Source organism: Musa acuminata, chromosome BXJ2-6 (assembly GCF_036884655.1).
Source record: "Musa acuminata AAA Group cultivar baxijiao chromosome BXJ2-6, Cavendish_Baxijiao_AAA, whole genome shotgun sequence".
Lineage (NCBI taxonomy): Eukaryota > Viridiplantae > Streptophyta > Magnoliopsida > Zingiberales > Musaceae > Musa > Musa acuminata.
Window position 1 is genome coordinate 2,437,600 of NC_088343.1, and position 11,420 is coordinate 2,449,019.

Consider the following 11,420-nt stretch of genomic DNA (forward strand, 5'->3'; position numbering starts at 1 on the left):
AAGAAGAGAGTGAGAAACATAGACAAGGAGAAAAGGATAAAGGAGAAAGAGAAAGGAATTAGATACTTTTCTTACTGGTTAACCCCTTCAACCCAAATCTCTGCAGTCTTTCCAAAGGTTACACATGGGCAGCAGGCAGCCAACAGAGCTGCAGTTTATCTAACTTCAAGCTGGCAGAGACACCACCTTAAACAAATCTGTCAAGCATTGCAAAATGATATCCAACACATGACACATATATTCTTGCCACTGCTATGTCTTTGGCCAAACATATCATTCCTAATTTTCTTGATCAACAATCAACATAGTGAACCAATAAATCCCCTCAGACCATTGTGCTTTCTGGTCATTCTTTCAAGTCGGACTACTGCGTTTGCATTCAGTAATAGCATGTCATATTATCATCTCATACTGAATTTAAACAAACTTCAAACAAAATTATGGCAAGTTCAACCTTCATAGTACCATGAAACTTTTATTAATATACCATATGCCGCAAAGCCATAATATACTAACTCCTATCCATGGTTTGTTGGTGTTGCACTATTGTACAATAGATCAAGGATTTCTTCAAGGTACAACTAGCTGGCATTATCACATGTATGAGTACCTGGAGTATCAAAACAAGAAATAATGCACTGGACAGTTGAAGAAAGAACCATCATGATGTAGTAGTAATAATTCATTAGTTATCACTTCAATAATACAAGTCTAGCCACCACAAACTCTTTGCCCCATCTTGAGGGCTTATCAAGGAATCATGTAGATGCATCTACTTTCAATCAAGGAAATAGCTAAAGGTTGCAGAACTGGACATAAAAGAAAATTCAGAAGGCTGTATAGTTGTAGAAGTTGAATAGCACAAGGCAGCAAAACATCAGTAACCAAAGAATTAAATATCTGAAACAATCAAACGAAAGAAACAGATCATAATGTCAAGTGAAACTTCTTAGTCCTGGTCACCACAAAAAGCATAATCAAATACAAAAGAACATAGTCCACCAGTCAGCAAGAATAAGTAGCAAATTACGGAACACACCTTACAAGGAATGCTAATCTTATATATACATTTATTCCAATATATGCTATCCCTTTGCAAGCCAATTCCCAAACTGGTCTTCGAGTAGACTTTCCATTCATCTCATCCAACTGCAAATTTAGAGGACAACACAGCCACACTTAGTAAATATTTTCATGTGATGGGCAACATTCCTGGTGTAAGCCACCAAATGAAAACTCTGAGGGTGTCAACTGCTAAATTTTGTAACACCATTCTTCAGCAATCCCATAAAATATTGATAACCACTGAAATATCTGTCTGATAACTAATCTCAAACTTTTCCAACATTGATGTTGGATGATTAATCTCAGTATTGGTGGCGCAAGAAGATTGCAGCATATATATATTTAATGGAAAGCAGAAAAGATAAATAAAAAGATAAAATGATTGAAGAGTAGTAATTTAGAACTTTAGGTAAGGATCATAGTTTGTCTTGTCGGTCCATATCGGTCAATTGTCGGTATGGTTCATACCAAACTGTACCGAGTTATACCAAGTATACTGACACATGATACATAAGAACATATCGATGTATCGCTCGTACCGATTTAACCAATCCCTTATCAGACCAGTACATACTGGCCAAACTGAGTGGTTTGTCATGGTACAACGAACCTTGGTAAGGATATGTATCATCTCAACATAATCTCATTTTAAACTCTATACAAAAACTTTAATCAGAGATAAACTTCACTAAAAACAGTTCAGTTGCAGAGACTTTCCTAATTTAATTTAGGAAAGAATATATATATATATATATATATATATATATATATATATATATATATATATATATATATATATATATATATATATATATATATATATATAATTTAGAACATTAGGTAAGGTTCATAGTTCATCTTGTCGGTCCATATCGGCCAATTGTCGGTATGGTATATATCTAAATGTACCGAGTCATACTGAGTATTTTGACACATGATATATAAGAACATATCGATGTATCGCTCATGACCAGTCCCTTATCAGACCAATATATACTGGCTGTACTGAGTGGCATGTCATGGTACAACGAACCTTGGTAAAAATCATCTAAAGATATTGTATCATCTCAACATAATATCATTTTAAACTCTATAAAAAAATTTTAGTCAGAGATAAACTTACTTTCTGACACTAAAAACAGTTCAGTTGCAGAGACTTTCCTATTAACGTTGTGAAAACAACCCCGTAGCTTACTAGGGTTCTTAAGCAACAATTACAATAGCACAAAATAACTGGCATATGTTCAATGATAATCCAGAATCCTCAATACTGGACCACTTGTTTACCCAATGGAGTTACTTACACCATTGCAGAAAGTCTCCAGCAAAGCATCACTATCCATCTAAAAATCAAGAGCACAAGATTGTTGAATATCTCCAAGATTAATATAGTTGCTTCACAGGATAAGTGTGATCTGTACACAAACATACTATCAAAAAGTTATGCTACAACAGAGAATTAAAATTACCATTTGCACTTTCCATATCATCAGAGTGCACGAAATATAAATTTTAGATAAGAAAAGCATTATGAAATAAGTAAGCTGCAGCCTTTCATAAAAGGCTTGATACATTGACTTAACATGGCCAACTGCAGCAATTAAATCAAATGACATATGTCAACCACTAGTGAGATGATAAGTCAATGGCCAACTGCTGCATTTAAATCAAATGACATGTCAACCACTAGTGAGATGGACACGGTGATGGGAAGATGAGAAAGAAGCTTGAAATGATGATAACAATCAGAATTTCAAAATGGCAACAAATCACAAATTTTGAAAAGAATGACTTCAGAAGCACAAAATGGAAGAAATAAAGAAACTACTCAACCATAACAGACAATTCAAAGACCCTAAAAATAAGGTATAAGAGAAGTTGCCTCAACATATGAACTCCCCTAGCGGGTAAAAAACAAAAACATCAAACAAAAAAAAAGAAGCTAAACTCTTTATCATACACTAAAAAAGGAAGCACTCTTCCCAACTTTGCAGAAATATTTCACTCTTATATGTCTGAACTTATAATTCTGATATTAGCTTTTACAGAAGGTTCATATCTCAGAATGCAAGATAAGAGACGATAAAGTTCCAAATACAACCACATGCTTAAGCAGTTGAAGCTTAGCTTCATACCAGGTTCTACAACATTAAGGATCCAACATTTGATGGTACGCTGACCTAATAACATAGGAGAACCAACACATCCGTCAACGTCCTCTTTCAAAGGCAATGCGGGACCTTCCAGATCCTCCTCCCTCATAGTCATCTCTCATTGAAGACCCAGCACTCGCCTTCATGGTTCCTCCACCACCAATTTTATCAAGGGGCTTTTTACCCTTCTTCACCTCAGTCAAGAACTGATCCAGACCGAAAGGATCATTCTCTTCCTGCTTATCAAACTCCACTGGCCTCTCTCTCTTACTACCAGATGGCCTGTCAGAAGCACCAGTAAACGCCTTATCGGGCTTGAACCTATCAGTTTTCATAACCTTCTCCAGCTGTTCATCTGCACCTCCATACATATCTGCGTCAGTATCTTTCTTGGGCCTGTAGAGCGTGGAAAGCGTGGGCTGTGCCGTGAACAGGCCCTTATCATATATGTTGTATTGATCATCAGTCACAAACCCAGAGTCCATACCCTTGTCCTGATTAAAGAGCCTCTGGTCATACATAACTTCCCCAGCACGCCCAGCGCCAACATTTGCCATACCAAGAGCAACCTTCTCACTAATATCCCGGTCCCTGTCCCTAGTTGTCTTACTCTTTTTCCCCATGGCAGCATCCTTATTTTCCAGCCTTCTCTCCCTCTCCCTCTCACGTCTCCGCTCTTCACGGATCTTATCACGCTGCAGCCGCTCTTCTCGTTCATCTCTTGTTTCCTTCCTCTGTTCTTGTGGCTCTCCTAGTTCTGCATCATCAATCATGGTCTTATCGGAAGGCAGAGGAGCAGCAGGGGCCGGAGCAATGCCAGTCCTCTCAGAACGTGCCTTTTGAGCCAATGCACGTAGCTCCTGCTCCTTTCTTGCTTTTTCCTTAAGCATGAGCTCCTTCTGCACCTTTGATCTCATATCAACAGCTTCTCTTGCCTTCTGCTCAGCCACATACAAAGCCTCAGAAAGCTTAGCGAAGTTGTCATTAATTTGCACATCTTGAAGACCCCTACCATCCGCAGCCAGCCGCTTGTCCAAAGGAATCGTATAACCTTTTGGATTTTTCCAATTTGAGATGCAAGGAGGGATCTTCCAGTCCTGTTGGTCCTTCACTGTGACGGGTCGTGGTGGGGAGTGCATCACCGGCACCGGTGGCGACCCTGATGCCTTTGGGACCCTCTTGTGCTTGAACTTTGGCGGCTCAAGTGGATCGACAGGCATCTCAACCATCCGAATGATCCTCTCTTTTGCACCAGAATTGAAGGCTGCAGACTGCTGTGAGGGCTTGTACTTGATGAACTTCGACTCTGTGGATTGCGTAGGGACATTCTTTGGCTGGGCAGCACTCAATCTTACATTAACAATCTTCTCCAGAGCTTCCTTTGTCCGCTGGGTGCTCTCCTCAATCTCCTTTTCCTCCTCACTCTCAATCTCATCTTCCAAACCCACCTTTGGGACAAGGTCCTTGTGCTGGGAGTAGACAATTTTTGAAGCATTCTCATTCTGCTTCACGACTGCATCAAAGGCAACTTTCCCCTGGGAATCAACAGTGAGGGCGAGGATCTTGGAACCAGGCTTCTGATCCTTCCTCCCCATGCCAAGGGGATACTGGGCGACGTGTATCTCAGGGAAGGCACCGCCATCACCAAAGTCCTCAGGCTTCCTGGGAACGAACCCCGAGCGCTTACCATAGGGCGGGACTGGATTCGGTTTAATTGCTACAGATCTGGTGGATTCTGAGGAGGCGCTGTACCGCTCCTTGAACCACGGGTCGTTTGAGTGGTCGTAGTGCGAAGTGGTGCTCGACTTTGACGGCGGCAGAAGGTCCTTCAGGGTCGCCATGACAGAAGATCAATCACCTGGTATGACTCAACAGACAACAAAATCGATCAATTTCCAAGAGTTACATAGAAACCCTAATTCCAATAAGAAGAACAATCAACAAAAGACGCCCTTCTTTATGACTCTGTTGTGCAAATCTATACCACAATCATCAACAACGTAACTCAACCTTAGGTCAGACTAACGAACGATCTTTTCCAATCGAAAGATCTTTAAAAAGCAAATCAGAAACCCTAAGATTAGGATAATATGACACAAAAGAAAAACCTTTTTCCTTCAAATCCATCAACGAAAACAATCGAAATCAAATAAACCACAAAAATAACGATAGAAAGACCAGCTTTCACCCAAAAGAAAGTCGAAGAACCCGCGGAGAAGACCCGATCAGATGAACAAAAACAACGTAGAAAAGGTATGACAGAAGAAAGACGAGAAGTAACGAACCGTAGTTTGTACAAAGAACTTGAGATCAGATCAAGTCCGAGCGCGACGAATCCCACGACAAGATGGAGGAGAAGAAGAGGCGGAGAGGATTTTGGGGGCTTAGGGTTGGCGATTCGAACTGATCGGAAACACGACTTCCTCCTTCTATAGAGGAAGTGAACACAATCGGTTCGGGCCGGTTCGGTTCACATTTGGGCCGGCCCAAATTAGTCAGGTCTTCAGTCCTATAGAGATAGTAAGCAATTATCATGAGAACAACACTGTTTGATAGGTTAAAATAATTGTATTTTTTTAGTTAATCATTGTATTTCATCTGGATATAATAAATCATATTTATTTTATAATTAATTAATTAAGTATTAAAGATATTAACTTAATTAAATATCCTTCCAATTTTATCGGATGTCTATGAAAAGATAATATTAATTGAATATATCAACTAGTGTAAAGATCTTAATATAAAAATAATTTATGTCCAATGTATATTCTAATAGTATTTTTTTTTAGTGCAAGCAAAAAAAATAAAAATAAAAATCTTCCTTCTAGTTGTGTTATATTTTGGTGGGATGACGGAGGGATTATTAAGTTGAGAGTGTTGTACAGAGGAAGTGATGGAGATGAGCAATGAAGAGAATGAGGTGAGGCAATGGCAACATTGATGAGAAATGGTGATGTTACAAGAGAATAAAGGAGTAAAATAGAAATAAAAATGAATTAATTTATTCTTTTACATTTTAAAGTTTTTCAGATACTGCTATAAATAACTAATAAAAGAAGTTTATTAAGATATGGTGAATTATGCATAAATTAGGCTCCTGCCAAAGAAGAGAGGCTAATTTGTATTGTTTGTAATGTATTCAACATACATGGACACAAATAAAGAGATTGACAGTGAACATAACATACTGTATGAGCTTCCATGCCTCTCATGTAAGTGCACATATATGAACATGACTCTTGAGGTGAAGTGGATCTCCACTGAGTGCTCATCCTTTATTTTAATATGAACTTGGATTAGAGAAAACCAATCCACATGTATGCACATATCAAATCCAAAATGGCTTGCAACACCATATGCACAATTTGATGTTTGGTTGGCCAGTGATAGATTGGATCTCAGGGTGTACTTGATCAGCACTAGGAAAAGGTTTCTTCACAAAGGAAGAGACAAGAGGAGGCAAACAAGACTGCAGAGAATAATTCTTCCTTTATCCTTTTGGAAACACAGCAATGGTCTTAAATAAGGTCCACCCACACCCCCCCCTCCCACACCCATCTCAAAAGGACTGGATTCTTGTGTTCTTTTGGGGGTTTTATATGTTGTCTTCCCAAGATTTCTACTGACAGAAGCTCTTCTTTTATGCCATGGAGTAGGCTAATTCCAGGATCTAAGCATACACCAGTCAGTGATATGGCAGTATGATGGCAGACATTACAGACACAACAAACAATTTTGTGAGTAGGTATTGAACCTTTTTTTGAGAAAATTCACTTCTCCTTTTCTCTAACTTTCTATTCTTTTTCTTCTTCTTTTCCTTTTGTCTGGGTGGTCACTTTTGATCCTTAAAGGAACTTGTTTCCTGGTTTCTGCACTTTATTCTCTCCAGCAGCATCTTTCTCCAAAGAGATTGTCCATCTCCCCTCGTTTCTCTCTTAGAATTTTCATGATTTAGAAGATGGTGGCTGCTCCATCACATCTATTGCAAGAGCAACTGATTGCTTGCTTGTATTTATTCCTTTTTCTCAGGTCATTTTTTGGTTTTTTGGAAGAACTCCACAACACACAAAAAATCCTCCTTGACCAAACCAAAATGGTTGCTTGAGAGAAAGCCTAAACCTCACTGGGAGAAAGGAGCACACACAAGAACTCCTTCATGGCAATGTCATCTGCTTACTTTCCTCTTCTTGCAAGCTGGAGAGGTCTGAAGACTTGCATCATCACTCTTGTAGCTCAGGCAAGCAACATCCAACACCCCTAGTGGGCTTTGTGGCACAGAGGACACTGATGAGCTGACATCTTCAATTGACTGCTGCCTAATTAAAACTTTGTTTTGAAGCACTTCATGACATCCTAAGACATCGTCCTGCAACCACCAAAGTTATGACAAAATGAAAAACCATCAAATCATGAAAACCACCTCAAAGGTAAATCTCAAGTGAAGCACACACTTGGCAATAGTCTTCTTCAACTTGGAGATGATTACCAATTGGTGGTAATCATGCAGAAAAAATTTGATACAATGAAGAACTAGCAGTGCCAGAACCATTTTTACCTTCATTACATGAGTGCAACAAGACAACTTCTTTTCAACATCCACCATTTGGGTTTCTCTCAAAACCAACAATGCAATGGCTGCAGCAATTACAGACGGTCTGAATGCTAGGAAATCAGTATCTGCATCCAATTGCATCATTCTTAGTCACACAACTCGATTGTCCTGATATGCATGAAATTATTGCTTTCATGGAGAAATCTACCTTTAACCGTGCTCGAGATGAGTTCTGCAGATCGAGAGACCGATAGCTTGGTTGGTGAATTGCCATCACCGAACTTGTGAAGGAAGAAATCTATGTAAGAGAAAGGAGTCACAGCTTGCATCTTCCATCTGAGGGTGCTCAGCACCAGAAGCTCCATCGTCTGAATAGTCTTAGCTTCAAAGACATACTTTGCCTCACCAACCTATCCAAAACAATTCAGAGAGAATCTCAATAGAAATATTTGTGAAGATCATGTCAGATAACTGCGCATTCTTCATGTCTGCTCACCTGTAAATCCATGGACAGAGGAACATCAGTTTCCTCCATCTTGGCCGCCAAAGAGAGACAGGCCACAGCCAGTAGCTGCGTCATCCAAGTCTTGCCTTGCTACAATTATAGATGATAGTAAAGATTTGAATCAGTGAATTATATTAAGTCGACATGACATTACAGGAATGAGCTTGTAAAATAAGATTATGATCGACAGAAACGAATATGAGCAGTGTATGTTCTTACTGGAAGCTCATAGGCAGAGAGGAACCGATCCAAGTAATTGACAGATACATAGGCAGTTAATGGTCCAAAATTGTAATGGGCATGAACCTGTTCAGTGAACCACAAATGTCATCAATCCACGACTCAGGAGAGAAGAAAAGCTGGAAGCAAAGGCAGGAGTAAAATAAGAAATCATTTCCATTATCATAAATTGAAGCCTAATACACAAAGATTATCAAGCCAAATAAATAAGAACACTGTGATTTTGTCAATATGAACACAAATTCATAGAAGCAAACTCATAAAATTAATCGCAAACACAGAAGAAGAAGAAGAAGACATTAAATGACACATAAATGTGGTTAGCAACAGCAGCAGTCTTATAACTATCGACACGTTTCGAGAAAATGAACATAAACTCAAAAGATACTATTCAGCAAATCCAGCAAAAGAGACTAAGAACAACAAAAGGAAAAATAATATGAAAAACCCGCCTGCCACATCCAATCAATGGCGTCCCGCCTGAAGGACAGGTCTAAATCCCCCGAACGCAGCCTCTCGCCATAGTCCTCCCTCGGCAGATGCTTCTGTTCTCTCTCGACCAACAAACTCAAGCAGTCATCCGACTGCAGGGGGAAATCCACATAAAAATCACACCTTTCTGGTTCAGAAACACGACTAGGCCTATCCCCACGCTGCTGCTCCTCATCACCGAAGCCCAGAATGCTGTCGTTGTCCTCGGCGCAGAGGAGGCCGGAGGAAGCACAGTCATAGCTTGGACTCATTGCTCACTAAGAGAGAGAGAGAGAGAGAGAGAGAGAGAGAGGAGAAAGAGATGCAGATAAGGGAACTGTGAGAGCTTTATTCTATAGAAAGGGTCCCTGTTCTTCCTCGCCTCCTCTCCTCCTTCAAAGATGACTCCTTCTCATACCGAAAGTGAGTTTTATGTTGATACAATTCCAATGCGAGATCAGAGACAGCGGAGAGGAAGAGGAGGAAGGCTCACTGTTGTATAGAGAACAAGGCGAAGATTTTGTAGCGGGAGGAAGAGAATCTGAAAGGGAAAGATAGGCGGAAATAATTAAAAGCTCCTTTGAGGGTGTGGGATTTGTGGTGGGTTTTAAGGTGACGAAGACGACGACGATGATGATGATGATGATGTGATAATTGATTGCTTGGTGACAGGATTGGCATGATATGGTCTAACAAAATCTCTGAAGACAAGGATTAAAGAGGAGGTTTCATGGGACTGTAAAAGCTTGGAGATGCACTCCTATGAAATTAGTATATACTAAATTTATGTTAGATGAATTGTTATTTTTTCTATATATTCTCTCTATAAAATGCCATTCTGTGTGAATTAGTTTACCTAAGTAGTAGGAACAAAAAGTAAAGCTCCACTTACCAAATGGCAATTGCTAAAATGGCACTTATAAGATTAATATTCTCCTCACCCTTGTTGAGTTATTCATGTACTTAATATAAAGAACTTAGAAATGGCATGAATCCAAAAGTTGAAAGCATTGTTAAGTAAGTTCCTAAAAAATGTGCAGCATAAACAAGTAACAAAGTATAAAAGAATCTCTCTCTCTCTCTCTCTCTCATACCTCACAGCTTCTACCACTCTCCATGACAGTGCTCCCATTTCAAGATCCTTCAGAATTCTCACTGTCCTTTGTTTCCTCTGGCCTTTTCTCCCACCTGACAATGGAAATTTAATTCCAAAATAAATTAATATAATAATATCAGAGATAACTTCATAAACTACAAATCCATACTGTCTGTGTTCTGTTTCATTACAACAACAAAAGGTTAAGGACACTTTGTACCATGACAGAATCTACTATATATTGATCAACTGACTCCAAACTTCAGCTTGATATATCAAATATTGATATTGATTAGAGTGGTGGTTGTCCTGCATAAAGACTAGCACATAATTATCATTTCTTTCAGAGAGAATTTATAAGATGAAATCCTAACATATATGCCATGAGAGTGAAAAGGTGTGGCTAGAGAAAATGAATGTAGGCAATTGAAGAACCACATCACCAAAAGGAATATGGCAGAAGTTAAAACAGTACATCAGCTTGATCTTCTCTTTTGGAATCTGTGGACTTTACTATTCGGATGTCATGCAGAAACAACATGGAAGGTACTCAAAGCTTTACTAAGATGCTTGCAAGCACTACTTTTTTTAGAGTTCCAAAAAAATGAGTTTCTCTGCTTCACCACTTTGAGATGCTCTTTTGTTTCACACATTCCCTACTAAATCTCTCTCTGTTTCCGTGACTCTTTCCATGCTGGGTCAAATGAAGAAGCTTTAACCATACTGTGAGCAATCCATCCTTTCTTTCGGCTGCAGTCCTGGCCTTTGATGTCCTGGCCTTAGATCAACTTGAGATATTTTTCTCATTGACCAAGAGGAATGTTATTTAACCACATACAAACTTTCTAAAGCATCAATAAGAAGACTTACTCTAGATTATAATCTGAAAAATGAGCAACTATAAGGAAATTGCAGAGGAGAAAAATATTGTTTCACTATAAATAAAAATGCTGAAATCTACATATCTGATACCCCACAGAAGAAAGATATTGCTATAAGATCTTTAGAGATTTTATGGCAATTGATAAGAGCTTGGGACATGTTTGAACAAGTGCAGTGCAACTTCTAACAACAAGACAACATTGAAGGAATTTGTTTTCTTTGAACAACCCATGAACAGGAAGTGAAAGCAATCAGTGGCAAGGACACTTTAGGAAGCTGCTTGGCAGGAGACTGGCAACCTGCAGATAGATACAAACTTAATTGAGCCATCAATTAACAGCTCATGTGTTTTGCAACCTGCAGATACAAACTTAAAAAAAGAAGTAATCTTCTAAATTTGAGGTCAGAAACAGATATTTTAATTTACTCTCAAGTGCTTCATGTCAGGTTTCA

General features: G+C 39.0%; 2 protein-coding genes across 2 annotated transcripts; both read right to left on the reverse strand.

Annotated features, from left to right (window-relative positions):
* Nucleotides 1-3,052: 3,052 nt before the first annotated feature.
* LOC135614236 (SNW/SKI-interacting protein A-like) lies at nt 3,053-5,626 on the reverse strand. Its single transcript, XM_065111377.1, has 2 exons — nt 5,504-5,626; nt 3,053-5,076 (listed from the first exon to the last, which is right to left on the reverse strand). The coding sequence occupies exon 2, from the start codon at nt 5,057-5,059 to the stop codon at nt 3,275-3,277; it is 1,785 nt and encodes a 594-aa protein (XP_064967449.1). The 5' UTR covers nt 5,060-5,076; nt 5,504-5,626; the 3' UTR covers nt 3,053-3,274.
* Nucleotides 5,627-6,333: 707 nt separating this feature from the next.
* LOC135614238 (cyclin-D4-1-like) lies at nt 6,334-9,783 on the reverse strand. The gene is made up of 6 exons (XM_065111379.1): nt 8,971-9,783; nt 8,498-8,584; nt 8,270-8,368; nt 7,982-8,183; nt 7,777-7,898; nt 6,334-7,587 (listed from the first exon to the last, which is right to left on the reverse strand). Exons 1-6 carry the CDS (start codon nt 9,259-9,261, stop codon nt 7,387-7,389), a joined length of 1,002 nt encoding a protein of 333 aa, XP_064967451.1. The 5' UTR covers nt 9,262-9,783; the 3' UTR covers nt 6,334-7,386.
* Nucleotides 9,784-11,420: the final 1,637 nt, after the last annotated feature.

Excerpts from the sequence above, each read along its gene's own strand:
- LOC135614236 (XM_065111377.1), bottom strand. The coding sequence starts at position 5,059 with ATGGCGACCCTGAAGGACCTTCTGCCGCCGTCAAAGTCGAGCACCACT.
- LOC135614238 (XM_065111379.1), bottom strand. The coding sequence starts at position 9,261 with ATGAGTCCAAGCTATGACTGTGCTTCCTCCGGCCTCCTCTGCGCCGAG. Across the intron at positions 8,184-8,269 it reads CTCTGTCCATGGATTTACAG|GTTGGTGAGGCAAAGTATGT; the intron begins GTGAGCAGACAT and ends TGTTTTGGATAG. Across the intron at positions 7,899-7,981 it reads CATCTCGAGCACGGTTAAAG|ATACTGATTTCCTAGCATTC; the intron begins GTAGATTTCTCC and ends AATTGGATGCAG.